We start from the raw sequence: 27,903 nt of genomic DNA on the forward strand, positions 1-27,903 counted from the left end.
TTTTTTTAATTGTGTTTTTTTTTAAAAAGTTGATCCTTCATAATTGGATCTTTATTGATTTTTCTTGTTTAATATTTTTTTTTCTAATTTTATCCTTAATTTTTTGTTGATTTTTAATCAATCCACATAATTTGTTTTATTTTGATATTTATAGGTTTATCGCGATCTCAAATAAATACTCTGATATTTAGCTGGTTTTTAATTTTGTGAGCATCTATTTTAAATGAAGAATTATAAATTTATTTTGTTAAACCCGATTGAGTCTATGATCAAGATCACAAGTTTAGCTGGTTAACTTTGATTTATTAGGAGTCAAGCTTCATAATTTATTTTTATTGTGTAACTAATTCTTGATTTGTTTAATTAAATACATTCATGACGATTGAATTTTTTGTGTGTCAAAAAAACATGAAGAAAATGTTTTCATATTCATTTGTTTCTATTGAAAAAACAAAAAATCCATCCTGCGGCACTTGTGAATTGCTATATATTCCAGTGATATCAGATATTCCATAGGTTAAAAAGGACATGCTTAGATGCCATGAGAATCTTATCATATAATTGAGCATAATTCCTTGGACTCCCAACTATAGAATAATCCCACTCTTACACATATGTATCTCCATCGTCATCCTATCCTCCCAATTGCATGTGTTGTTTCGTGACATGAAAGCTCTAGCTTGTAGAAGCATAGTTCAGTGATCAATGGATTTATTCTCCCATTATTATTTAAGGAGTCACGAGACTAAGTTTTCTTTGTAAATACACTATCACCAAGATGGGGAATATGACTAATTTTTTTTTAAAAAACTTAATTTTAATACACAAAAACCAGTATCAATGTATTCTAACAGTTAAAAAGACATGGAAGGGCCCAGAGTTGTGCTTGAACTTCACATTTGCGTCTTGTAGTCTCACAATCCTTTTGATTTGTGGGAAAAAATCCAAACCAAATGGAGAGAGAATCAGTGGTGCCCGCTGTTTTAAATGGTCCATGTTCATCTTGTCTGATGAACTTTCCCCAGAATACGGCAAGATGCAAGCAAATTTACATGTATCTATATTCATGTTCATATGTTGCAGGTCCTCTGGTTCATGCCTCATACGATGGAAGAGACCTTTTCACTTTTTTCTCTTGCTAGTTCAACCTGTAATCAAGTTCACGTTTGAAATTACTGTTCCAGGATAAAAACAATAAAAAAAATATAATGTATTTCAGAAGGACAAAAACTTATCTCAGATTATTATATTTCTATGTTTTTGTCGTTATATATATACAACTAAAAAGTGTTCCTGTCTTTCTTATCTGTTTTTATTTTTTATCGTGAGATATTATTCAGGACAACCTCTTTCTGTTTATTTATTTTTTTAATTTTTGTAAGGTAAATTGAGATGATAATTAAGAACATTCAGACCAGAAACAAATAAGAAGTGCAAGACATGTGTTAGCTTCGAAGAAGAGGAGTCAAATTTGAAAGACAAGTGTGGATCTGCTTCAGATTCCCCATCTCACTTGTTAATCAAGTCTTGTCCAATTCTCATCTTTTCTCCACCTCTCCTTTTTAACACAGCGCCTTTTAGCCGCGTCTCCTTGCTGATATAACAATCATCGAGGCCTCCTCTCTCCACATGACCTTCAACCAGTAAAGGGCAACCATAGCCACCTTCAAATCAAGCTTGCGGCCATGGCTTTTTGTACAAAATCATGGGGAACAGAGACTAGCTCCTCCTGTCACTATGCATCAAGCCTCTCCAGTCATTATCAAGGGAACATGTTGTCCCATGGCTTGAAATTAAAGAGAAACATCTTTGGAGTTGCGAGAGGCTGCAACTGCAAATGCATCAGTGGCACTGAAGCGCTTCACTATAACATCACAGAATCTGAGAAGAAATTTGTTGAGATTCTCAGGGAAGCTCAGCCGTATATTTATTTGCACAGAGGCAGTACATTTGTTGTGATATTATCTGGGGAAGTGATCGATGGTCCTTTCCTGGACACCATCCTCAAGGTATCCCTTTGAACAACCCAGCTACTGTTCAATCTTTTCATAGCTAGCAATCTGCACCAGCCTACTTTCTAGCTAAAATCAACAGCTTTTGATTAGGTTATGAAGATGTTGGATATGTATTAGCGTTTGTGATTGATGGTGTGATAGATTTTGCAAATAAATTTTTAAAAAATTATAGTTTTTTTTTTAATTAAGATTTCAAGAAAATTCTTTTAATGAAATATATACAAAATTATAATACATATTAATTAATCAAATATTTTTAAATTTATAATTAAAAATAGACCGCATCACACTCTATTACAAGCCTATTTAAAATATAATTATAATTATTTTTTAAAATATTTTTCATGTTAAAATATATTGAAATAATATTTATTTAATTTTAATTTTTTTTTTTACCGGACGTTATTAGAGCAAATGTCATCTCACCATGAATGTTATTAGCCCGTTCAGTATTAGATTGTTGGAGTGTTTTTTTTTTTTTAATTGTTTCAGTGATTATTTTTTAAATTATTTTTTTAAAAAATATATTAAAATAATATTTTATTTTTTTAAAAATTATTTTTAAATTATCATATCAAAATAATTTAAAAATATTAAATATTAAATTTCTACGTAACAGCATTTGTGCCGGGCTTCCTATTAGTAGTCGGGCACCACTCCGCACGTGGCTAGCGTTGAAGGAAGAAGTTTGGGTCAACCAAATGAAGCGGCGGCGGGGGGCAGTGGCATCAAATAAGAGTAAATTATAGATTAGTCCCTCTAGGTTTATAAAATAATTAAATAATCCCTCTACTCTTAAACATAAATAATTAGTCTCTATATTCTTAAATCTGTATGTAACCTAATCCTTTTCGTTTTTTTAAGGATTTCTTTAGAATTAATTAATATTAAATTAAAATGGTTAACACTGGTAAAGTTATTTAAAATAAGGGACTATATAATTTGTTTTTCAAAACTAGAGGGATAATTTACTCAACATAATAATAAAAATAATTTTCGTCGTCCCCTTATTAACCCACCATTTTCAAGCTTCCATCTTCAAACATTAACGAAGGAAAATTAAAAATGTTCAGTCCTTATTCAAGTCACTGCATTTCTCTACAAAACCAGCACTTACAATTGTTATCTACAAAGCTTCTCCATGGCTTCGACAAAAATCTTCAGTTTCTTCAACCCCAGAAGAAAACTCGACAGTTTTCTTCTTTTATGAATTATAATTATAACGGGGGAGGCAGGACGAACTCAACGAGTCGGCGAAAGGTGTTTGGAGAGGTAGAGAGTGGGAGTATTGAAGAGGGTTATAATTCGGTAGAAGACAAGCAATTCGTCAAGTGGTTTCGTGAGGCATGGCCTTACTTGTGGGCTCATAGGGGTAGTACTTTTGTTGTTATTATTTCTGGTGAAACTGTTTCTAGTCCTTTCTTGGATTCCATTTTGAAGGCAAGTACTTTAAATATGTTTATGGAGTGTCTTGTTTTTTTCAAGTGTCTGTCAAGGAAAATGATGATTTAAGGTGGCTTTTATTTAATTAATGATCGGAAAATATCATGATTGCAGGATATAGCATTTTTACATCACCTGGGGATTAAGTTTGTGTTAGTCCCAGGAACTCATGTCCAAATTAACAACCTTTTGGCTGAGAGAGGTAACTCTTTTCATGTTTTTCACAGTTTGTGCTTCTCCATTCCTTGTAATTTTGATTAGGTAGCAGTTAGCTAACGGGATGCTTTTCTTTTTTTTTAAAATAAAATTGTAGGGCATGGGCCTAAGCATGTTGGTCAGTACAGAATTACTGATTCTGAAGCTTTGGCGGCCTCAATGGAGGCTGCAGGGAAGATTCGTATGATGATAGAGGCCAAACTTTCTCCTGGACCTTCCATATGCAATATTCGTCGACATGGTGACAGTAGTCGTTGGCATGATGTGGGTGTCAGTGTTGCTAGTGGTAATTTTCTTGCAGCCAAGGTACTGTTTGAGTTATCTATAGAAGATGGTCAGTACCTTAAAATATTTGTGTACTCAAAACTGGTGTGATTGTCTGTTTTGTTAATGTTTCCTTGCAGAGAAGAGGAGTTGTTGACGGGGTTGATTTTGGAGCAACCGGTGAAGTAAAGAAAGTAGATGTTACTCGTATGCGCGAAAGGCTTGATGGTGGTTGTATAGTTGTGTTAAGTAACTTGGGTTATTCCAGCTCTGGAGAAGTCTTAAATTGCAAGTATGCTGAAAATCTGTCTCTTTCTTATCTTGTGAATGGTTGAGTGACTGAATGGAAATAAGCACCAAATTATATGTACACTATGGCTCCTTTTCTTTTCTGAAACCCAGCTCCTCTTCAGCCTACCGTTACAAGAAATAAAATGTTAGTATTATAATGGTTTTAGTTGGATGTGCAGATATATAGCTATTAAACATATAAAAAGGGATTTCTTTTGCTTCCTTTCTGCTACTACTATTGTCTTTGCTGAAAGTCTGATATGATGTTTTATGGTCATATAAATCCAGCACATACGAAGTTGCTACAGCTTGTGCCTTGGCTATTGGGGCAGACAAGCTTATTTGCGTCATAGATGGTCCAATTTTGGATGAGAGTGGACATCTTATTCGTTTCTTGACTCTGGAAGAAGCAGACATGTTGATTCGTAAGCGGGCTAAGCAAAGTGAGATAGCTGCTCATTATGTCAAAGCTGTTGGTGATGAAGATCTCACTTTTCTTGAACACAATGATTCTATTGGAATTCTTGCATCATCACTGAATGGAAAGGCTCTCAGTGGAAGGCACAGCGCAACCTTTCACAATGGTATTGGGTTTGACAATGGAAATGGACAAGGTTTTGCTATTGGCGGTGAAGAGCTACAAAGTCGATTAAATGGTTATCTTTCAGAATTGGCTGCTGCAGCTTTTGTTTGCAAAGTAGGTTCATGATTTTTTTTTTCTAATTTTTTTATAAATCATGATGCCCGTCCACATTTCATTTTTTTTTCATTACATTTGAATTCTTTATTTAATGAGAAATTTAAATTGATCCAAAATGCTAGCTCTCTGCAAGTCTATTTTATGGGACAGTCTTCTCTCCCTGCGACCTCGCTTTTCTCTCTAAATTGCCTTTGAGCTGATTTATGGATAGACATGTAGATGTTGCCCACAGTTTGGTTAGGGTAGCATACTGTTGTCTTAGAAAAGGATGGATCTCTTGTGATCCTTTTGTGTGGCGTGTATAAATGGACTGAATAAAAACAATACATGTATGTAAAAAACCCACCCAAGTAACAACATCTAAAAATAACTCACAAAAAAGAGATTACACCATCTGTTTTCAATTGTATCATCTGTTATATAAAATTCTTGAAACATTTCTCCATTTCATGAAAAAGCATTTAGTGTTTTCCTTTCTTTTTCTCAGTCAGCATGGGAATCTTAAACTTCATTTTGCTATATAACGCAGAGGTAGATGATGATTTTGAATCAGATCCTATAGAGACAATTGGGAATCCCTTTCAAGTTTAGTGTCCCTTTACATCTGTGATCTCAATATGCATCAAGTACTGCTATACTTGGCTATATAATGAAGAGGCTATCAAATTGTTGTTTGGCCTGGTTACATGAATGTTAAATTACATCACACATGTAATTCGAAATGCAACTTTTCTGTCAAAATGCACACAATGTAGTTCGGCCATTATGGTGTCATTAGTTATGATATTGGTGTTACAAATGCTATGCAGTTTCAAGAATTCTGGTTACCTTGGTTATGAGCAGGTGCCATAACTTTCATGCTTATAACATGTTATCATATTATAAGACGTGGGAATAATTTAATCTTCTAGTATACTTGAGATTTTTATCAATACCATCATTATCCTTAAATACCTCAGTATGATGTCTGAAATTTCTTTAATTAATGCTTCTCAGATCCCAAAAAATGGCTCACATAGTAGTAGTTGCTGGTTACTTCACACTTCAATTGCTCATATTGAAAAGTATACACCCTGCCAGTTATGATTTATACTTGATTTGCAGGGTGGTGTTCAAAGAGTACATCTTTTAGATGGCACAATTAGTGGAGTTCTGCTGCTAGAACTGTTTAAAAGAGATGGAATGGGGACAATGGTGGCTAGGTTTGTGTTGTTTGCAATACTTTCTGATGAATTTTATCTTCAACAGTTACATTCAATGCCTAGTGCTGATTTGTTTATTGGTCACACTATTTTACACCAAGCATGCCCATAACTGATAAATGTATTCTTGATGCACTCAACTTTTTAAAAATCCGAGGTTTCATTTTTACCCTCTTTATTGAAGCTTTTGATGTATTTTTTTGATGTTGCATCTTAGTAATTAAGAGCTGTTACTAGCATGCCCTATTACCAAAAATGTTACTTCGCTTCCATTAGTGGTGTTTTTGTAGTGCCAACTGCCAAGGTTCATGGGCTCTGTGATTGAGTCTTAAGACTATTTATTTTGTTGAAATTGAATAACTAATCATAAAGACACCATTGAATTTAAATTTTTTAAAATAACCCTTGATTTTATCCTCCCAGCTTCAGTTTTGGAATAAAATCAACTGGAGGTGTTGAGTCCCAAGAAAAACAGAACAGAAAAAGGAAGAAAATAAATTGAGAGCAAAGTCTATATTTGAAGTTTGGGTACCATTTTTGAAAATTGCTGAAGCTCAAGAAGACTTTCGCATTTTAGCATATTTGTATGTCGATCAAACTGGAATAGCCACTAAAGGCATCTAATTGGGATAAGAGAGAATCTCCAACTATTATTAGCTATATTGAGTATTCAATTGCCTTTAGTTGTACATTTCAAGGTTTATTTTCAGCCTTGGGCCTGAAACCCTTGTGACTTCCATCATCCTCATTTACTTGTCCTGTATCAATCTGATTTCTTTGTTCTCAATTAAGATGATGAACTGCTGCTTATCCAATCACCAAAGTGCTGATAAATTGTGTTATTGTCTGTCTGATCCTGGAATAATAACTTAATTTATTATATACATTGTGTATCTAATATAGTAGTGTGTTTATTAACAAAATTATTACTGAAGCTGATGAACACAAATGGATTGATTATAGACTTTTATTATATGAGACAAGCTCAATCTGAGACTGTCAGTTTGTCATTCAGAACGAGCAATACATTCATTATCTAGCACAGTTGCGCAAAATAATTCTCCCATGTCAGGATTCATATCTGGTTTTAGGTTAAGGTTTGGTTGCACATAGGTTCATATAAGCTAATAGATATCAAGTCTCAAACATTGGAATGAATATTCTTTGGAAATTCTTATTTCAGCATCAAGGAATTTGAAACCAAACTTATGTAGCTGAAATTGTTATGATGACATGCTAATTTATTCTCTAATGCTTATTTGAACATTTCTGCCACCCCATCCATCGACTTGTGCTCTAATGTTTTTCTTCTTTGCTCTTAGTGATCTTTATGAAGGAACTAGGATGGCTAGAGTGACAGATCTTGCAGGAATCAGACAAATTATACAACCTTTAGAAGAATCTGGCACATTGGTTCGGAGGACTGATGAAGAGGTTGGCTCTTGCTCCTTTAGATTTTCGTCCATAACTCTGTCCATGATGGTGCACTTATTAATGCACAATAGAAAGAAAAGTGGGTTGATCCTGCTGTTTGGTGTTATTATGTTGAACTTTGAATAAAACCTGAGTGTTTTCTCTTGTTTTGTGTTTATAGCTGCTTAAGGCATTGTATGCCTATGTTGTTGTGGAAAGAGAAGGTCAAATCATTGCTTGTGCTGCTCTTTTTCCTTTCTTTGAGGAAAAGTGTGGAGAGGTTGCTGCCATTGCAGTTTCTCCTGAATGCCGGGGACAAGGGCAGGGGGATAAATTACTTGGTATGTTATTGCTTCTGCTCAAGGTTTTCAAAATCACGATATAAATTACTTGGCATGTTATTGCTTCTGCTCAAGGTTTTCAAAATCACAATCCTACATGAGATACATGATGGGATCATAGAATAGTATGATCCTACAGAAAATGGATTCAATCATCTAAATTTACTTAGATATGAATAGTATCTTACAAATATATCAAAACATATCAAGAAGATACATAGATTTAAAAAACTTACAAATCTAGCATAATGTGTGTTTATGCAAGAGTTGAATAAGGTCTTTTCCAATTATATGTGACTTTTTTTTTCAATAATTAGTAGTAGCCTTTGATAAAAAATCAAATTAATTGCACAAGTATTATTCTGACACAAAGCTTTTAATTTCAAACATGTCCAATTAGCAAAATTGGGTACTCAATTTTTTTTTAATACAAGCATTATTCTCAAACAAAGCTTTTAACATCAAAACAGGTGTTCAAATTATTTTATAATATAAATTGGTTACCATAAAATATATCCTAATTACCATTGGAAGGCCTATGTTATGCTTTTGTTGAGATTTAACTTTTCATGATTGGAAGACTTGATTTAATTTTCAACATCATGTTGGTTTTTCTGGAAGCAGAGAGTTACATAGCCATTTGTTTCTTCATTGCTCAGTTGTGCGTGATAATTAGAGCAAGCTTATTTTCTATGGGAAGTGAGTTTTTGGTGATCCTAGGTAGGATATTGGATTTGTTGCTGATATGCTTTGTTGGTTTTGGGAGGAAAGATTGCAGTTTATGGTTTTGTTCCGTCTCCACAGTCATTTAATGTTTTAATGGACTGGAGTTTTGATGTTCTTAAGAACACTTGTCTGTCAAGACAGTTATTATGTGGTAGGATAGTGTTCCTAGCATCCTTGTGGTGCACCGCTTTGAGGTTTTTTGTGGAATACTTACTAAACTGACACCCAACAAGACTGGAATGTTCTTATATTTTGAGTTCCGGCTGTAGTATTTCTTTTTTAATGTTGAAATTGTCCTGCTCCAATTTTTTCATATATGTTTTTCTCATCATGCGTTCTTATTTTTATCTAAAAGAAAAACTGTGGGGGAGATGTGATTAACATTTCCCTTCTATTTTTACCAAGCCATATGGCCTTTGGTACTAGTGGTAAATCATTCGTTGTGGTCAAATATTTGCAGATTTCATTGAGAGGAGGGCCTCTTCCCTTGGTTTGGAAACACTTTTCCTGCTTACAACCCGTACCGCAGATTGGTAATTTTTTACATTCCACCCTCTAATGTGTTGCATGAGTGCTAGTTGGTATTAACAAAAAGGGGAAAAAAATTACTTGAAGCTTGTAGTAGCAACTTTGTGTTAACATTTTGAGACGAGTCTCGATGTATTCTAGTTCAGATTCTTGTAGTGGAGCTAGTTGTTGAGGCCTTTTTGGCTGTTGCCTAGTTAAAGGTCACCCAATTTCATAGCTAAGAAGCCTAAGATAACTGTCACTTTGCATAATTGTTGGTTTTAATCTATTTTTTCTCTTAAAAAAGATATTTTTGTTTATAAACAGCAGCTATGGATTACAACTAGTGTTTTGAGGGAAATGGAAAAAGGCAAAATGGTTCATGTCTAAGGTTGTCCAAATTTAAGATGCAGTAGTTACTATTCAATCTACTTGAGGGTTTGGCTAGAGTCTCATTTTCATAGAAATTAGTTCTTGGCATTTTGCTTTACAGGTTCAACAGACGCGGCTTCTCCGAGTGTTCCATTCAATCGATACCAGAGGAAAGAAGGAAGAAGATCAATCTATCTCGTAATTCTAAGTATTACACAAAGAAGTTGCTACCTGATACTAGTGGAATTAGTGTTAATAGAGCATTCAGTTAAGGTTTTACTGCAGCATGGCAGGGTACGGCCGACCTCATCATAAACCGGTGAAGCCACTTCCGAATTTATCTGTTCTTGTATCTTTCTTTTTCTGCCCTTAATTCGCTGTAGTTCTGAGCATGGTATGTAACAGTTTAAGGCACATGGAAAACCTTAAATTGTATATCAGAATCTCACGAGTCTTGTACTTCATATATCTATGTAAAGTTCGTTTTTGTCCACCAGAAACTCCAATTGACCATCTTGACATACACCTAAAGGCAAGTTAGATATTTTTCTGACTTGTTTTTCCAAGAAATGTAACAAATTTTTGATATTGCAACAAAAAGTGCGACATCCATTTTTGATATTGCAGGGGGGAGGGCAGTTTATAATCTCATCCCCAAACACAACTCGAACAAATCATTTTCTCCAGTTTCATATTGAAGATGCATGCATGTTATCATAAACTATCAAAAGATCCAAGGAATGTAAACTATTATTAATTGTAATTGTCATTGACAAAGAAACCGGAAAAGAAAAAGGGATGTGAGGCAGGGATATATGATTTTCTCAGCATAGCTCACTGCCATCGTCAGAAAATGTTCATCCAATAGAACTGTAAACCATTTGAGCAACTTCAGGCTTATAAACCAGGAAACATGACATGAAAAATAAATTTATTTGTCATCAGTCTTGGGATGCCCCTTGAATTTGAAGTTGTCTGCATATGCCTTAACCTGAAAGGAGAAGAAAAGTTCCGAGTGACCAGAATGAAGAATGAAGAATGTGTGGTTCACATCAAATGAAAGGCTTGCAGATGGCACTTGACACAGTTAAACATCAGCTAATGGTCAAAAGATCCTTTTCGTTAAACATCAGCTAATGGTCAAAAGATCCTTTTAGCGCATGAAATACTTATTTTCCAGATCACAAAACTTCATCCCCACCTCTATTGTTTGACAGCATCAATAAGATCTTTAGACCACTGAGGGTAAGACTTGTCCCCATCACCTTGGTTGATATACATCTAGCAATAACTTGAACTTCCTATGAAACTGAATGTTACATAACTATGAATGGACTAGTTACTGCTAAATCCACACAAGCCACCACCACCAAACCCTACTGCTAAACACCTAAAAAATCATAAACATTCCCCAGTTATGCACAGACAGAAGTGGTGAGAACTTTGGCATCCTACAATAATTTCTTACGCCAGAGAGGGGCTAAGGATGGTTGAAACCAGTATGCAACTAGCAGTTCCACTAAGAGTATTGCATGGTTCAGGAAGGAGAATGCAAACCTAAGGCCACAGCAGATTGGAAACCACAAAACCTTAAGATGATGTCTTATTCATGATCCTAGCCAAGACTATTGTCCTAACCTCAAAGTAATATCTACCCAGGTGGAACAACCTAGCTCAACAATACAGGCAACTTGATAGAAATGCCAGCAAAAAAATGAATTAAGGACAAGTTCAAACCTTCAGTAGCGGTGTGTGGCGCTTTTTAACCTGAAAAACAAGTTTAAGAAAGCACATAAGATACTAATGTTAGTTTCCAAAAGGGAGAGAGTTCATCAGATTATTATCACCAGATTCTTCATCTAAATATTGCTAGAGTTCAAAACCATACACAAATACCAATGCTGTCACCATACTACTAACTTAATAAAGTTTCAAAGTTAAAATGGGCAACAGAAATACATTAATAGCCAGAAACCAAAAAGAACATAACTTTTAAGTGTTTAGGAGATGTATAGCATATTCCTTCCCATCCCCAAGAATGTTTTATAAGAGAAAATCTCAATAACATGATGTAAATGGAACAATTAGAACTCATCTTTGTCCTCCATCCATCTAGCGTATCCTAAATACCCATAACATTTGTTCATGTAGCATTTGAAAACTTAAAATTGACACATTTAAGAAGATGCTTTCCAGTCTTATTGTTGGTTGGTTCATTTCAAGCTTTGTTGCTACTTTTTAGCAGGGATATAAAAGGATAAATACACACCACATACTCCCAACCATGACGCTCAGCAAATGCCTTTGCAGCTTCTTCACTGTCAAAACCGAGTGCAGAATCACCCACATGGGCATATGGATCCCCTGTAGATGTCCACCCCATCAATGGATTCTCCCACCTACAGAAAACGTAGTCAGATATAAATAAATTTTGATCATGTATTTTAAGCTCCAATCACCATTCTTAAATTATTTGGGACCAGGGAATCTATGATCCCTCACTTCATTGAAAACTACACAAGATGAGAACATTTCAGGGGAATCTGATGAATTTTCAAGATATGTCAGCATATGAAAAATACTCTCTAATTCATGAAGTTTGCCGACAGTAAGGGAACCTCTCTCAAAATACTGAACATTAGCGATAGCATAGCAAGTTAAAAACTTGGCTTCATGTCTCAGAAAATTAAGCCTCAGTGTGCTCCTCTTAACAGGATTAATTGGAGAAAGCAGATCCATGCAAATTTTCCAACCAGTTTGGAATTCAGGCTTAGTTCAGTTGGGATGGCTTAATCTCATAATTTTTGAGAAAAATTTATTCTTCTTCAACTAAGCATGGACATAAGAAAATTTGCCAGTATCTGCGATCACCATTGCAAAGAAATGTTTCAGACTATCTCAGCAAAAATAATCTAGGTCAGTTAGATTGCAATCTGCAAACAGATACACTCAGCCACAAAAATCCATGTAAAAAAGCACATGCTCTTGTGAAAAATTGTAGACAAACAAAAAATGAGAAAAAAAAAAACATCTCAGAAAGGGAAAACAGCAGATAGGAGCACATACTTTAGTGTTGACATAAAATTGATTTTCCACCTTCCAACTTTTCCAGATCCTTGTTGGGTTGCAGTTCTAGCAGGTGAGTAAATGACAACCTACCATGCATGACAAGGCTAAAAATCAAGTAGTAATAAGAGAAAAGTAAAAATGAAAGGAAAAAAAAGAGCATATAACACAGCTAAATACAGTGACCTTGCAGTGATAGCTTTAATTAAGTTCCTGCTGATACATGCAAATCAAGTTACCAACTGGTTAATCACATATCCAATTTCATATTACAAATGAGAAATTCTTAGGTATAATAGGTGTTGTAATCCCCCATCTCACATAAACATGCGACCCACCATGAAAAATTATTCATGAGGCCCACCTTCATATGAGAGAAAGGAGTCCAACTCCCAGTATACTGAAATTATTAGGTGCACCAAGATTTGTACTCCACCATCTCAAATAAACATCCAATCCACCATGAAAATTATTCACCTTTATTTGAGAGAAAGGAGTTGGACTCCCGGTATACCGAGCAATTCCTCGTTACAAACATACATTCAGTTAGCGCCCCCCCCCCCCCCCCCCATTACTGATAAAATCCATGGATTGCAGCAGATATATTTCTTGAAATTACAATCGCCCCACAGAGTCATTTCCAGGTTTCTTAATACATTGTAAAAACGAAAAACGTAGAAAACCCTAAAGCATCAAACAAATTCAGCCACACCGAACCCAATAAAATCCAACACGAAAAACAATTTATGGATTTGTAAGAGAAAGAGGGCCGTACTCTCCTGCGAAGGTGGTCTTGGGGGATGCCAGAGACCATGCCGATCTCCCCAGCTTTGTACTCTACCAATGCATCGGAAGAAGCGGAGAACGGCCTCCTCCATAATGGGCCTATGCTGCTTGCACGAAGGGCGCAGCCATTTTTCCAGATTTTTGGCAGAGAACTCGACATCTTCAATGGAATCAGAGAGTTGTGTTGCCTTTTCCAGATTCGATGGTGAAAACGTTGTTAAACGAGTGAAACTATGGGCTTTTGTTTTTGTAAGATTGCAAAATAGTCCTTGTAGTTCAAGCTGATTGACAAAACGCCTCCCATCCTCTTAAGCCTTGTGTAATTTTTATTTCAGGATAATTAGCTCTAGTATGTTTTTATATGTTTGATTGTTATCAATTTATCTTTATATTTTAAATAATTATTCGATCTATAATTTTGATAGATTCCATTTAAAGGAATGAAAGTACCAAAAACTTGAACTCAAGCAATATTTATTAAAAATATTTATATATTTTTTATTTATATTTAATTAGGTCATGTTTGTGTTTTCTCAAGGGTATTTTCATCGACTTAAATATAAATATTTGAAAAATAATATATTGGAGATTTATTCCATATTTAGGGGAAAATTAAAAGTAACTAGATTTATAAAAATAAATTGAAGATTAGACATAAAATATATTAAAAAAAGTTTACCTAAGTCTCTAAATTTAAGGATATTTTAGCATAAAACAAAAAATAAATGCCTTGCGGCTTATCAAATTAATGCATTTTTAGTTGGATTTTACAACACCTTTCTTTAAAAAAAAAGGTATTGATTTTCCTCTATTTTCTTATATTTTATAAGAAATTCAATAAATTTTCTTAGTAATAACCCAAGATTTAAACATAAAAAGATGAAGAAAAATAGGTTAATGAGCTTCAAAAAAACTCTAAAAGGGGGTACGCAAATCTCATCATCAATCTTTACTTAATTTACAAATTAGTTGAAGAAATCATATGTGATTGATTAATGAAAGGTTAAAATATATCATACTCGGTCGGTTTGTTTCAGAGAAAAGGGACAGATTTGACCAAAAATCCAAATAATATGGACGACTGGTGTTTCTTACCCTATTTATAGGGACAAAAATAAACTCTAGATTATATATATATATATATTCCACTCTCATCTTCAGCTTCTTCTTCAGGGAGTGAAAACAGAATCCATAAAAAAGATAAAAGAGTTGAAAAGATCGAAATGGTACCCTCCTGAATTTCTCACTTTCACTCGCACATTCTCTGCCCCTCCTGCTCTTCCTTGCTTCCTTTCATCTTCAGGTAAAAAAAACATATTTATTTATTTATTCTTAAATATCATTAAAAAATAATATGAAAGTAAAGTAACGATCAGATTCTCGGTCTCATTGAGTTTGTTTATGCTTGAAAGGAAAAGGGGTGGGTGAGAATTATTATTATTACTAAATCATCTGTTGATGGGATGGGTGCTCCTAAGCAGAAGTGGACTGGCGAAGAAGAGGCAGCCCTTAAAGCTGGAGTGCTTAAGCATGGCACTGGCAAATGGCGTACAATCCTTATGGACCCTGAATTTAGTGCCGTCTTGCGTTTGCGTTCCAATGTTGATCTCAAGGTGTCTATGTACCCTCCCTTGTTTTCTATATAAAAACCTCATGCCCTCTTGTTCTTTGATGATGAATGGCTTTTAACTCTCTCTGGGCAGGATAAATGGAGAAATATAAATGTGACTGCAATATGGGGTTCGAGGAAAAAGGCGAAGATCGCACTTAAAAGGAGACCACTGACTCCTAAGCGCGAGGAGAATGCAAAGGCTCTCAGCACTGTTGTTCAGACCAATGAAGAAGTTGTTGATGCTAAGCCTCTCGCATTTGCTAGTGGGACACCAGGGAATGGTTGTCCAAAAGACCTGCTCGCAAGGTTATATACTTCTGATATCTGCACTTCCTGTTTTGCTGAGCTTGGATGTATCTTTTGATAATGGTATGCAAATGAAGTTGGAACATGGAAAAATGACAAATTAACCTGCTTTTCTGCTATCAAGATGTTATGGATTAGCTGTCTGGTTAATATTGTTATACAAAAACAGCAAAATACATAATATTCAAGTGCATCAATGTTCATGAACCTAGATGATGAGTTCCTGACTTAGTGATGTTATGGTGCTATGAAGAAATTTGATGTAATTGAACTATCTGACACCATTATTTTTGTTCTCAAAAGGAAATTTGAAAAAACAGTTTCCATATTATAATTTTAAGTTGTGTATCCTTCCCACAAGTCTGACAACTTCATAATGGCAGATCTTAAATAGGAAAAAAAAATCCAGTTATCACGCATGCAAGCTTGATTGTATTGTCTTGGGGCTCTAATAGAAAGACTGGTGAGTTAATTAGCCAGCTCTCAGGCTGTGAAGGCAAGGAGGGTTGGTTTAGGTGGCTGAAAATCCATAATCCGTTTTTTATTAGTAAAAAAACTACCATTATGGGGCCCAATATTCAACCAAAAAATGTTCTTAGATGGGGGTTAATGTCATATTAGAAGTCAAGTAAAATAGTTTGAATGAGAATATGTTTCCCTGCTGTATTCACGTTTATTGTTTTGAGATCTTCAAGTTCAATTCTTCTCTTTTTCTCACCATGGCACTGTAATGTGTGTGCTGACTCTGAGGAATAGCAACCTTCCCTATGAGTCTCTTTGAACATGGTACATCATGGCTTTATTTGAGTTTCTTATGCTCACTGATTTGTGGCTTATGTGTCCTTCTCGATGCCATTTCCAATTTATATGCATTTTGGCCTATGTTACTCTCTGTAGATCTTTAGACATTCTGCTTTGGTATATGAACCAGTTTGGCTTGACAAAAAATTATCCCCTGCTTGTTGTGTGTCACCTTTTCATTTCCATTTGTTTTCTCCCTCCAACCAATTTAATTCCTCCCTGGGTTGCTAAAAACTTGTCCTTGTGCCATTAAGTTGATGGTTGTGTTCTACAGATTCCGCACTTTGAATTTTCAAAGTGTTTCAATTTCTATTATGGGAAAATCACATGTACAAATAAATCTAATCAAAGAGTATAAATGGTGAAATGGTATGTTTTGATAGCATTGCAAATGGAATTCTAATGATGATTAATGGCAGTATATTACAACTCAAAACCTTATAGTTATGATCTATGAATGCTTTGAGAATTCAGAACACGAGGCTGTATTTGCATGCAGTTGCTTATAAAGATTTAGTTTCTCAAGGCCACAAAATCTCTGTATCGAAAACCAACCTGTCTGTTTTTTTTTGTGCATTTATTAACTAACTTTGTTGTGACCTACTTTTGTGGCTGTAGGTTGGATAATCTAATATTAGAGGCTATTACCACTTTGAAGGAGCCAACGGGTTCTGACAGGGCTTCAATTGCTTTGTACATACAGGTACATAGCCTCACATGTCTCTCAGTTATAACATGGGGCATATGTTTCAGAAATAAAAAAAAGTCGAACTGCTGGACATTGTTAATGTTTGTCTCTCCAGATTTCTGGGTTTTTGTTTTTACACATTTTGTTATATGAATCCAACTATCAATAACTATGTCAATCTAAGTATGTCCAATAGTTGTACATCCTACGCAAGCACGCGCGCGCGCGCGCGCACACACACACAGATTACTCATTGGTGATCAAATTGATTTTGTTGTAATGTCTTTTAATTTGTAGGAGAAATACTGGGCACCAATGAACCTCAGAAAGCTATTGGGAGGAAAACTGAAGCATTTGACTGCCAATGGAAATTTGATTATGGTAATAATTACTCTGCGGTAGTACATGAGCATGCATGGAAACTAATTAGATCTTGAAGTGATTTGAATTAACGTCCTCTATCTGCAGAGTCAAATCAATTCCGTATGTTTTTTGTTTCAAGGACATTTTAGAAGTCTATGATGCAGGACAGTGAAAATTAATAATGTTATGTTTACAGAAAAAATAGCATGAACGGTAGTGTGAAAAGAATTTATGATGGGAAGATATGTGTTTGAGGCTTTGAGCTTATAATGCTGGTGAATATTTAAAAGAACATCTTATATCACAATCATCCTTTTATGTATGTATTTACAGGTTCAGCACAAGTACAGGATTGCACCTAGTTCAACATTTTCTGAAGGAAGAAAAAACCATGCCCTCCCAGAAGGAAAACGGAAGGATGCGTTAAAATTGGAGAAGAGTAAGAACAAAATCCTTACTAAAGCCCACGTTGATCGAGACCTATCAAAGATTCAGGGCATGACTGCCTTGGAGGCTGCTGCAGCTGCTGCAAAGGCAGTCGCAGAGGCAGAATCTGCAATTGCAGATGCTGAAGCAGCTGCAAGGGAGGCTGAGAAAGCAGAGGCAGAGGCAGAAGCAGCACAAGTTTTTGCTAAAGCAGCGATTAAGGCATTTAAGCTCCGGGCATGTCATACCTGGTAAACTCATCTCTCTGCTGTTATACCATGATAAAATCTCATCCACTAGCTGAGTTGCACTGCGCTCTGTGCATTGGACAAATTTATTTCACGTATAACTACTAGTGGTTAAACCCAACTTTTTGTTTCATGCTTAATAGTAAAATCATTCAAAGCTTAGCTTTAAGAAGAGTGATATGCTTTTTTGCTTTGCCAAGATTGTTTTAATCTTTCTTTCTTCATTTGTTTTCTTTCCTTGCCTTTTTTTCTTTGTTTTCTGGTGGGGGAGATGGAAAGAGCTTAATAAGTCTTACTCTAATCTTTTTGGTATCTTTTTAAAACTTATGCAAATGACATGTTTTACAGATGGATGTCTGAGTTGATGGGAACGAAACATGCATTGGACTTGACATCATGTTGATGCAGCTGTATGAGCTGTCATTTTGTCCATACAACTGCAAATGTGGTTAACTTGTAAATCGGGAGATGCAAAATTATTCCATGAAATCATGCTGCCCATTTAGAGGGATCATTTCGTGAGCAGAGTATAGTTTTTTGACATCAAACTTTACAATGTAGTAAAAGAGTAGACACTGGTGAAAAAATCAGGATTAGGAAGCTGGATTGCTAAACAAGATGAGACATCTAAATGTCATTTTGATCGTTAATCAATCCAATGAAGAGTGAATGGATGTTGTTTTTGAATTTTTAATGTTCCCTGGTATAAGTGCTGAAAAAAAACTTGTTGCTCCTTATAGGTGGCAATTTGTTTTCAGAATGAGGATCATGCCTGCAATGATCTGTTCTGCAATCGGACAGGAATGTTTCTCTGTTAATTCTTCAGGGGAATTGAAATTCTTAATTACTTTTATTCATTCTTTTTCTCGAATTTCTTTAGTTAATCTTGCCAAGAAGTTTTAAACCCTTAAATGATTAAACAACTAAATGATCATTTGTAGAGTCACCTTGCTTTATTCTTTTTTTCCCCCTTAGATAATAAAAATTGCATTTTTTTAAACCCTAGTCATCAAAGCCCTAACTTCCGTGAAACTTCTTCAGCTTCTTGGTCCGTAAAACCCTTTCTCTGCCACCAGGATTCAACAGTATGGCAAGCAAAGGAGTGCAAGGAGCTAGGGATTGCCATTTAGCAAAACAAAAGAAAAGAGCAAGCCAAGGACAGCTTTCTTAGTGAAGAAAGCTGCTCAAGCATCGTCTATTCTTGATGTAATTTTGTATCATGTAGACCAAAATTGGCAGTTGCTCCTGCCCAGGATGAAAGGGGAAGAATACGCTATCTTTTTTTCCTGCTTTCCTTCCAAACATCTAGTATGGCATGAGCTGAGGGCAATTCAGATCTATACAGATCATTAGCTTCCGTTGTTCCTATTTCAAGCTCTACCTCTTCAGCATCTTTCGCAGACTCTTCTAATAAAATATTTGAGAGCTTCTTGTCTAAACAATCAGTAGAAGCACCAGATGCCACATCATCAGAAAAAACATCCCTCTTCACTAGTAGGTTTGTGGCTACATCCAGGCCATTAACAGAGTTTCCAGTGCTAGAGGTTGCTTCCGGATCATCACCCTCTCTGTTGGTACTACTGTTATTAACAAGGGACATATCTGGAGTGATGCTAGTTTTATTAACAAAAGTATCCTGATCCAGCTCGAGATTTCCATCTACCATACTTGCAGAAGTGGTTAGCATATATGCGCTCCTATTGCCTGCAATTTCCCCACTGTTAGTATTGATATGAGTATCATCAGTGTCTTCAATGCAAGAATTGGTGCGGGGTAAATCTCCTGATGAGCCAGGCCTGCATAGAGACCGCAATGATCTTGACAAGTTGGAGACTGTGACCTCTGATGCCATACGACAATGACCAACTGCATCCAACAGCTTCTCTAAACTATCCTGACTGATTTTTTCTCCATTTTTCTCGAAAAGATCTGTCCACTGCCTTTCACTAATTTGAAATGAGGCATGAGCCATGGTGTTAACAAGAGTGACAGCCCTCTCATAATTCTCTTGAGCTGTGGCTTGAAATACCATTTCAGTGAAGAGCAGTGGATGAGGGATTTCTCCAGCTTCCAAAATTTCATCAAATGCATGCTCCAGAAGATGATTCTGCGTTAAGAGAACATGAAGTCAAGAGATTTAATAATCTACCCATTGAGTTCATCTGTAAGTTAAAATGAACTGGCATGGCCAAAAACTTAAAAAATTTAATTACAGAAAACAACGAGAAAGGACAAGTCCACCTTTCCAGATCTAGATGCTTCCACAAGCAATGGCGCATGTTTAATTTGATCTAGCTGATACCCAGAGAAAGACATCTCCTTGTAAACATACTCAAAGTATTCCCATTGGAGTGCACGAGCAGATACCTCAAGCATTGAACTGTACGTGTACCCATCTGGTATAATGGTAGGGCCACTATGATCAACTCCCTTAATGTCCTCAAACAACTCCTTAGCTTCAGAGAACAAATCACTTCGGCTATAAACTTTCAGCATAGTGTTTATGGTCCCAATGTTAGGGACACAATGGGCTTTCATGTGTTCAAAGATAGATATGCAATTATCAATATGCCCACCATCCATGGAAGACGCTATCATTCCAGTGAGAGATACCTCCAAAGGCTTCTTATAACGGAGTCTTTTCATTTTCTCAACCTGCAGGCATGTTATTAAGATATGTTCTGTGGCCTATAGATATTAAATAGAATGCAGCCATAGAAGCCTCCACATAAAAGAAGCCAAAGAGCAGATAGTTCAACAATGCCATAACCAAGCAACCTACAAGTCCAGAGCAATTAATCAATTGCTAGAGTGAAGATTCTGACCTCTAGCATAGCATCTTGCCACCTCCCATTGTAGCAAAGGCAGCAAGCTAGCTCATAATATACGCTGGCTGCTCCAACTACTCCTCTTTGTTCCATGTCCCTCACTGCTTCCACAGCTTCATTGACTCTACCTTCCTCCCAAAACGCTCTCACAAGAACTGGAAAGTCACAATACATAAATGCCTGAGCCATGTCAAAAATTAGGAAGAAGCTATATAGATTTTTATGCAAGAGAGCATCTAAATACCTTTGTATGTAAGGGCTTTTAGAGATTCCCCGCTTTTCTTCATTTTCCTGAAGTACTCATGGACAGATTTGTACTTTCCAGAAAGCAGCATTACCTTACAAGAAGCATCTCCTGTAAGACTTGCATATAGATATAATTCAAGGAACACCACATCTTGCATACAAAATTTCAATTACCAGTCAAAACATCAATCTAAATTACCCAAAGGACGAATAACAGCCACAAATAGATTGGAATATAACTCTATAACTACTTAACATAAGTGTATGGATTGGTAAACCATCACATAAATTGGATTTCTCTCCAGGTAAAGCAGCATTTTTCTGCCCATTACTCATATATTATACTTAAACACTAAAATTATAATTGCTCCCATGTTACATGAAATAAGAAGAAAAGAAAACTCAAAGATACTTGATCAAGCCTAAATTGCTAATGTTAACTTTATTTTGGAATGGCAAACTTGTTTTGACCACGCCCAACTGACAGCTAAAGTATAGAAGTCATAGGATCAACATTATATTGCTGAATGTGAAACATTAAAAGAATCAATGCCATTAAAGCCCTTTTCTTCACCATTCTACTCTTCACATAACAATCAGCAAGTTATAGGCATGCTTAGTCACTTGGCTAGGAAGCACAATAACGACCCAACCATTCTGATTATGTTGCATGTCTATGGATGTCACAGTCCAGCAATTACCTCCATTGCTAATCCATACGTTGCTCCATTGGGTTTAAGACCACTTCTTCTCAACTGTTGAAAAACCCATGATACACCTTTCCACTGCTGGGATGGAACACAAGCATTCAGTATCTGCAAAATGAGTTGGAAGAAGCCCAGTAACAAGTCTTTAACAGATTAAAGAAATCTCAAAAATGTGAAGGGAGAGGCATAGGGATGCTCTCTTACAGCATTATATATAACCAGATCTGGTTCAAAGACTGGGTCCCAGTTCTTGTTAAGCATTTTATTGATTCGTTTAGAAGGTTTCTGCCTCATGCATTCAATAACTTTCACTAACTCTTTCAGAAGACCAGTTTGGCCGAGTGTAACAGCAATACTGTGATATGCAGCCATATCAGGATATATTCTGCGGTCTTCCTGAATGTATTAAGAGTAAGAACCAATCCACCAATATAATGGGTGAGTGTGTATTATGATGAAAAAAATTAATGTATGAAGTAACAAATCCATGGAACATTACACGCATCAGATTAAAAATGCTAAGTGCTTCCTGGGCCCTCCTTTCCTTCCCAAGAACTGACAAGAGTTTTGTGTAAACAAACCTACAAAAAGCATTGATTTGTTTATATGATAAAACATATAGTTTTTAGAGTCTCTGGCAAGATAAAAAAACATTACAATTGTGAAGTGTTTCAAGCAATGCAAAGACCAGTTTTAAAAAAACTCACTAGCATAGTAAGTCGTGCAACAGTAAGCATGTAGAGAAAAAAAAAAGCTTTGGCTATATCTGAATGACTAAAAACAGAAAGAGCATATCGAGTTGCATCTTGTCAAATCTAGTGTATATTTTCAGGAATTGTAACAGAAAGACCACAGTTAACCCCCTTGAGCAAACAAAAATCCTAAAACCATATATCAGGTTACGTTAAAATCTAATCTTAGATCACAATTCACATGTCTGTTGTCCCAAGAACTCGTTATAGATAAGGTCCACTGCCACCAGCCCGCACACCAAATGTAAAGGTTACCTTTATACTACACTTCTCTCCTACTTATGAAATGCCCTAGCTGCAACAAAGTCAATTCTGGAATCAGGAACAAATAGCTGAGACCCAAGTTTGGAAAATCCAGCATGCCTATAGTTCAAAATTCCTCCATCTATTGTTAACCTGAGAACCATATATGGCTCAATAGACGAATTTTTCACAGAAGTTCACAAGGAAGAGATGTTAACACGTGGATAACATACCTGGTCAACCAAAAACCAAAACACCAAAACCATTACCTGCTCTTACAATCTCTACGTTCCTTGTCATTATACACCCATTCCACAACAGCCATTGCCTGTGACCATTTACCTTTGTTCCCAAGTTCCTCCACAATCTTCAGCAACTGACCTTCACTAAACCTCAACCCTGACCGCTTCATTATCTTGGCTAACTTCCAATCCTTTACAGTTACCTCCCTGCAACTTAACCTACAAAATTACAAAAAAGAAAAGAAGAGAAAAGAATCACATATCATCCATAAACGAAGAAGAAGAAAAATGTCAATCACAAACCTATCAACAAGAAACCGAATTGCCTCCCCTTCTCCACGCCACCGCTTCGCAGGGTCCCATTTCTCTTCACTACCATTTCTCAACCAATCACTGTCTTCCACATCAATATCATCATCAAAAACCCACTTCAAATTACCCTCAAAAACCTCCTTCAACTGTCTCAAATTCTCTCTCTTTAACTTACCTCCATTAAACTCCCTACTTCCACTACCAATCTCTTTCAACTTCACTCTCTCTATTCTCTCCCATGGCTTCCCCACTAACAAACCCCCTCCACTCTCACCCCTTCTTTCCTCACTTATTGCCTTATTGAACTCTTTGTATTCATGTTTTAAAGCTTGAAAATGGGATTCTTCTTCTAAAACAAAAAGGGCTTGTCTTTGGAATTCAACATCTTTGTTGAGTTTGCGGTTGTGCTTTTGGATTTCTTTCTTGCGGAGATTATGGACTATTTTGGGAGTTGGGTACACCCCTCTTTTCAGTAGCCTTCGTTTTATGGCTTCAATGTTTGGTTCGAATTGGGGTAGAGAAGATGAGGAAGAAGCTATTGCAGCTTCCATGGTGGCAAGAAGCTAAAAGTCCGTCGAGGGGAAATTTTTGCTAAAGATCAGCCTCCTCCTTGTATTTTGTACTTGTACTAGGATTAATTTCATTTTCAATGCCTCAAGTTTATATGATCTATTAATCACTTCCCAAAAGTTTCTTTTCTTATAAATTGATCCCTGGGTCCTTCAATTCTTTTTTTTTTTTACTTTTTCTTCAAAGAAGTATAAATAGTTTATCTGTTAATTTTCTAAGCAAGTTTGTGATGTGATTAATTTTAAAAAATATAATAAAAATTATATTTTCAAAGGCAATTACTTTAAAAAAGCACAAAAAATTTAATCAATAACATGAAAAATATAAAGTCAAATTCACTCAATTTTTTTTAAAAAACTTAATCAATAAAATCTTTTTATTTAGATGATTCATTGTTTTTGTAAGAAAGAAAATTACAATTCATCTTTGGTATATGATAATTATACTTGATTAAATTTAATAGTGCCATTGGTAGTTTTGATTTCAACAAGTGAGATGAAATGTTGTCGAGTTACATGTGTCTTATTATTAAATGTTGTTGAATTTCACATGTCTTAGTATTTTTTGGAAGATAATAGTATTTTTGGATCAACTTATACATTAATTAAGACTAATTAAATCTCTCATCAAATAATTTTAAAACGCGCCATTATATCAACCTCATATATTAAAAAAAAAAAACTTTTTAATCACTAATTGGCTAGACACAAGGTTCCAAGAAACAAACTCATCCAAAGAAATGGGGTATTTAAGTTGGATCGAAGGCAATACAGACATGATGCTAGCTAGATTCCACAAGCTAAACTTGAAGCTAAGAAATGAAGAAAACAAGAAATCATTTTCTTTTTTTTTCGATTAAGACAAATCAAAACGTTTTTCTCAATGAAGACAGCCTCATACAAGCTTTGGTTCCGGCTCCTCAATCTGTCTTCTTACCTCTATAAAGTCTTGTCATCAATCTCTTTGTTGTTTTCAACTCTGCCTGAAGCCAAGTTTGTACACAAAAACATAGCTCAGGCCCAATATCATGGCACACAAAAATATTGGTAATCGTCAAGAGGCTGTTATTGATATAGTTAAGCCAATCAGTTTCACGGGAGGGCTAGAGTTCTCCAGCCTCACCTACACTGTGACTAAAAGTCAGAAGCTTGAAGGGAAATGGATAAAGCAAAAGGTGGACTTGCTGAATAGGATTACTGGTTATGCACCAAAAGGGTGTATTACTGCAGTCATGGGGCCTAGCGGTGCTGGAAAATCCACCTTGTTAGATGGACTTGCTGGCCGTATCTCAAGCGGGAGCCTTAAGGGTAGAGTCTCACTCGATGGCATGGAAATGAGTCCGAGCTTGATTAAGAGGACTTCTGCCTATATTATGCAGGACGACAGGTTGTTTCCTACACTTACAGTCTACGAGACTTTGATGTTTGCTGCTGATTTTCGGCTTGGACAAATCTCAAGAGCTGACAAGAAGCAGCGTGTAGAGAAGCTCATCGAGCAGCTTGGTTTATCGGTACGTACGTGATCGATACTTAACCTTTGCATGGTTTTATGATGATAGTAAGGTGTTTGAATGGTTTACAGAAGAATGATATTTGAAAGTATACTTGATAAATATGACAAACAAACAAAAAAGAGTACTTTGGTAAGTTTAAAGTAAAGAACTCTTGAAGCCTGCAAATAGATTGTCTTGAAATTGAAGAGGCGAAAACAATAGAGAAAAATGAATATATCTCCCTTCCAAAACTGTTATGGAGACGAATTTATTTTATGTTTTTGTTTCTGTTTGTTTTTAAACAAATGCGTTTCTATCTCTTCCATGTCTGTTTTTATCTTAATAGTGAAAGTTGTAGCATATAGATTTGAGACACGATTTCCTCGAAGTTGTTTTAAATCACTGCTTCCTTAATTGTTTGGTTCAAATAATAATATAAAAAAAATCACATCACTTGTTGGTGGAATGAGGATTTGAAGCTGCTAGAATCATAAACATACAAGGATTGCTGAACTATATATTGCCTTCATTGATGTATCTCCTTCTAGTCATCTCGGAACACCTATATCGGTGATGAAGGCACACGGGGAGTGTCCGGTGGTGAGCGTCGCAGAGTATCAATTGGCGTGGACATTATCCATGGACCATCACTACTTTTCCTTGACGAGCCCACTTCAGGTCTAGACTCGACCAGTGCTCATAGTGTCATAGAAAAGGTGCACCACATCGCAAGGTCAGGAAGTACTGTGATCCTTACAATTCATCAACCCTCATCTAGAATCCAATTGCTGCTTGATCATCTCATTATTCTAGCTCGTGGGCAACTGATGTATCAAGGATCACCTAAAGATATCACCCTTCATCTCAGTCGCATGGGACGGAAGGTCCCTAAAGGTGAAAACTCAATAGAGTACCTTATTGATGCGATACAAGAGTATGATCAATCCGAGCTTGGTGTGGAGGCACTGGCTGAATTTGCACGTACTGGAATGAAACCACCTCTTTTGACCAATGAGGAGGTGTCTATATCGACCATCGCGCCAACGCCGCCCCTGCGTCACAGTAGCCACCATCAGAAGGGTGGGAGGCCAGGTGATAGGCCGAATGATGGTAAGCGCCTTCATTTACAAACAAGCACACGCGAACCTAATGAATTTGATCACAGTGTGAGAAGTCCTTTCAATAACACATCGAGGTCGTGGAGTGCTAGTCATAGTGGAGTGGTGCAGACACTTAGATTTACGCCTTCACGCCAAAGGAACGATAAGACAATTCAAAATCCAATGAGGTAAATAATAAAGTTTCTCACTTCACCATCCAAGTTTTTATTTCTAGGCTAGAAAATCTCTTCTACTTCCTATGCTTTGTATGAATGATTTGTGCGTGCAGCTCATCCCCAGGCTACTATACATTCTCAAGCGAGATCCTCCCTGGGACACCAACACCGCACAGCAGTGACTACACGGTGAACGAAAACGACTACCTGACCCCAAATGTTCTTCAAAAAACACATCTCCTTGGTCCAAAATTTGCAAATTCCTTTTTCTCAGAGACCTGGATTCTCATGCGTCGCAACTTCAAGAACATTAGGCGTACCCCAGAGCTTTTCCTCTCAAGACTCATGGTCCTGACCGTCATGGGGTTCATGATGGCCACGATGTTTATGCACCCTAAACAAGATTTGCAAGGAATCACTAATCGTCTCAGTTTCTTCATCTTCACGGTTTGCCTTTTCTTCTTCTCATCCAATGATGCTGTTCCTGCCTTCATCCAAGAACGCTTCATTTTCGTCCGCGAAACTTCCCATAATTCTTATAGAGCCTCTTCCTACACAATTGCTGGTCTTATTACATACCTTCCCTTTCTTGCATTACAATCTGGCGTCTATGCTTGTATTGTTTGGAAAGCCTTGGGGCTACGAGGAGCATTCTTTTATTTCTTGCTGGTCCTCTATATGTCCCTTCTTTCAACCAACTCATTTGTGGTGTTTGTGAGCTCAGTGGTGCCAAATTACATTCTGGGTTATGCAGCAGTCATTGCTTTCACTGCACTATTTTTCTTGTTTTGTGGCTACTTCTTGAATAGCCATGATATCCCCATATATTGGAGGTGGATGAACAAGATCTCCACTATGACATACTCATATGAAGGGCTTCTGATGAACCAGTACCAGACATCGGATCCTTTTGGAATAAATCCTGCTGGACAAATTGTCAACGGCACCACCATCTTAAAATCACTCGGTATTAGTACCGATGAATCGAAGAAGTGGGAGAATGTGCTTGTGATGTTGGGCTGGGCTGTTCTATACAGGATTTTTTTCTACATAGTTCTTCGGTTCTTTTCCAAGAACCAGAGGTCATAGAAAATCACACAGAAGAAGTGGGAGTTCCATCATTAGGTTTGCAAACATTTCTTTCTTCATGTAATGCTTCTCTTTGCTGTTATAACTGAGATCATATTCATACTTTACCTGCAGCGCTATTCAGTGTTGACAAAAGCACTGTTACCTGTGGAGAAACAGTAAATTAATCTCTTTACCTCTTCTTTTTGCTCTGAAATAAATTTACGGTCAGCCATAAGTTAGCATTCTTCATCTTTCAGGCAAACAGAAAAGTATTTTCCTTCATTTTCATAGTATGATCAGGTTTTCAAAAGGCTGTTACTGGTGAGACACCAAAAATTATTTTGAACCTGAAACTAACTTGCTGTCAGCATATCTTTT

The 27,903-nt window shown here is 36.2% G+C and overlaps 5 protein-coding genes across 15 annotated transcripts; 3 read left to right on the plus strand and 2 right to left on the minus strand.

Annotated features, from left to right (window-relative positions):
• Positions 1–1,457: 1,457 nt before the first annotated feature.
• On the plus strand, positions 1,458–9,990 carry LOC133673098 (probable amino-acid acetyltransferase NAGS2, chloroplastic). Of its 7 annotated transcripts, none has more exons than XM_062093746.1 (11): positions 1,458–2,009; positions 3,045–3,455; positions 3,573–3,660; positions 3,772–3,980; positions 4,079–4,230; positions 4,518–4,926; positions 6,034–6,131; positions 7,454–7,565; positions 7,726–7,885; positions 9,072–9,144; positions 9,612–9,990. In XM_062093746.1, exons 1-11 carry the CDS (start codon positions 1,686–1,688, stop codon positions 9,760–9,762), a joined length of 2,187 nt encoding a protein of 728 aa, XP_061949730.1. In that variant the 5' UTR covers positions 1,458–1,685; the 3' UTR covers positions 9,763–9,990. The 7 variants fall into 7 exon arrangements, with proteins under 7 accessions (XP_061949730.1, XP_061949725.1, XP_061949727.1 ...); XM_062093743.1 differs by lacking the exon at positions 1,458–2,009 and adding an exon at positions 9,446–9,509 and having other exon boundaries at positions 3,026–3,455; positions 9,590–9,667; XM_062093742.1 differs by lacking the exon at positions 1,458–2,009 and adding an exon at positions 9,446–9,509 and having other exon boundaries at positions 3,026–3,455; positions 9,612–9,667.
• A 230-nt stretch (positions 9,991–10,220) lies between these two features.
• LOC133673100 (NADH dehydrogenase [ubiquinone] iron-sulfur protein 4, mitochondrial) lies at positions 10,221–13,567 on the minus strand. The gene is made up of 5 exons (XM_062093747.1): positions 13,332–13,567; positions 12,557–12,645; positions 11,760–11,889; positions 11,228–11,257; positions 10,221–10,481 (listed from the first exon to the last, which is right to left on the minus strand). Exons 1-5 carry the CDS (start codon positions 13,500–13,502, stop codon positions 10,422–10,424), a joined length of 480 nt encoding a protein of 159 aa, XP_061949731.1. The 5' UTR covers positions 13,503–13,567; the 3' UTR covers positions 10,221–10,421.
• A 915-nt stretch (positions 13,568–14,482) lies between these two features.
• Positions 14,483–19,154, plus strand: LOC133673228 (telomere repeat-binding factor 2). 5 transcript variants are annotated; one of them, XM_062093960.1, is made up of 7 exons: positions 14,483–14,645; positions 14,761–14,955; positions 15,046–15,260; positions 16,680–16,764; positions 17,047–17,130; positions 17,446–17,789; positions 18,527–19,154. In XM_062093960.1, exons 2-7 carry the CDS (start codon positions 14,806–14,808, stop codon positions 18,687–18,689), a joined length of 1,041 nt encoding a protein of 346 aa, XP_061949944.1. In that variant the 5' UTR covers positions 14,483–14,645; positions 14,761–14,805; the 3' UTR covers positions 18,690–19,154. The 5 variants fall into 5 exon arrangements, with proteins under 5 accessions (XP_061949944.1, XP_061949946.1, XP_061949943.1 ...); XM_062093962.1 differs by having other exon boundaries at positions 14,824–14,955; XM_062093959.1 differs by having other exon boundaries at positions 14,484–14,645; positions 14,755–14,955.
• LOC133673227 (pentatricopeptide repeat-containing protein At5g67570, chloroplastic) lies at positions 18,887–23,719 on the minus strand. The gene is made up of 9 exons (XM_062093958.1): positions 23,108–23,719; positions 22,832–23,023; positions 22,067–22,148; positions 21,772–21,963; positions 21,562–21,675; positions 20,859–20,952; positions 20,612–20,769; positions 20,028–20,441; positions 18,887–19,893 (listed from the first exon to the last, which is right to left on the minus strand). Exons 1-9 carry the CDS (start codon positions 23,665–23,667, stop codon positions 19,060–19,062), a joined length of 2,640 nt encoding a protein of 879 aa, XP_061949942.1. The 5' UTR covers positions 23,668–23,719; the 3' UTR covers positions 18,887–19,059.
• Positions 23,720–24,713: 994 nt separating this feature from the next.
• Positions 24,714–27,543, plus strand: LOC133673052 (ABC transporter G family member STR2-like). Its single transcript, XM_062093669.1, has 3 exons — positions 24,714–25,196; positions 25,727–26,466; positions 26,568–27,543. The coding sequence occupies exons 1-3, from the start codon at positions 24,714–24,716 to the stop codon at positions 27,541–27,543; spliced, it is 2,199 nt and encodes a 732-aa protein (XP_061949653.1).
• The last annotated feature ends 360 nt before the right edge of the window (positions 27,544–27,903 follow it).

This window comes from Populus nigra, chromosome 14, assembly GCF_951802175.1.
Source record: "Populus nigra chromosome 14, ddPopNigr1.1, whole genome shotgun sequence".
Taxonomy (NCBI): domain Eukaryota; kingdom Viridiplantae; phylum Streptophyta; class Magnoliopsida; order Malpighiales; family Salicaceae; genus Populus; species Populus nigra.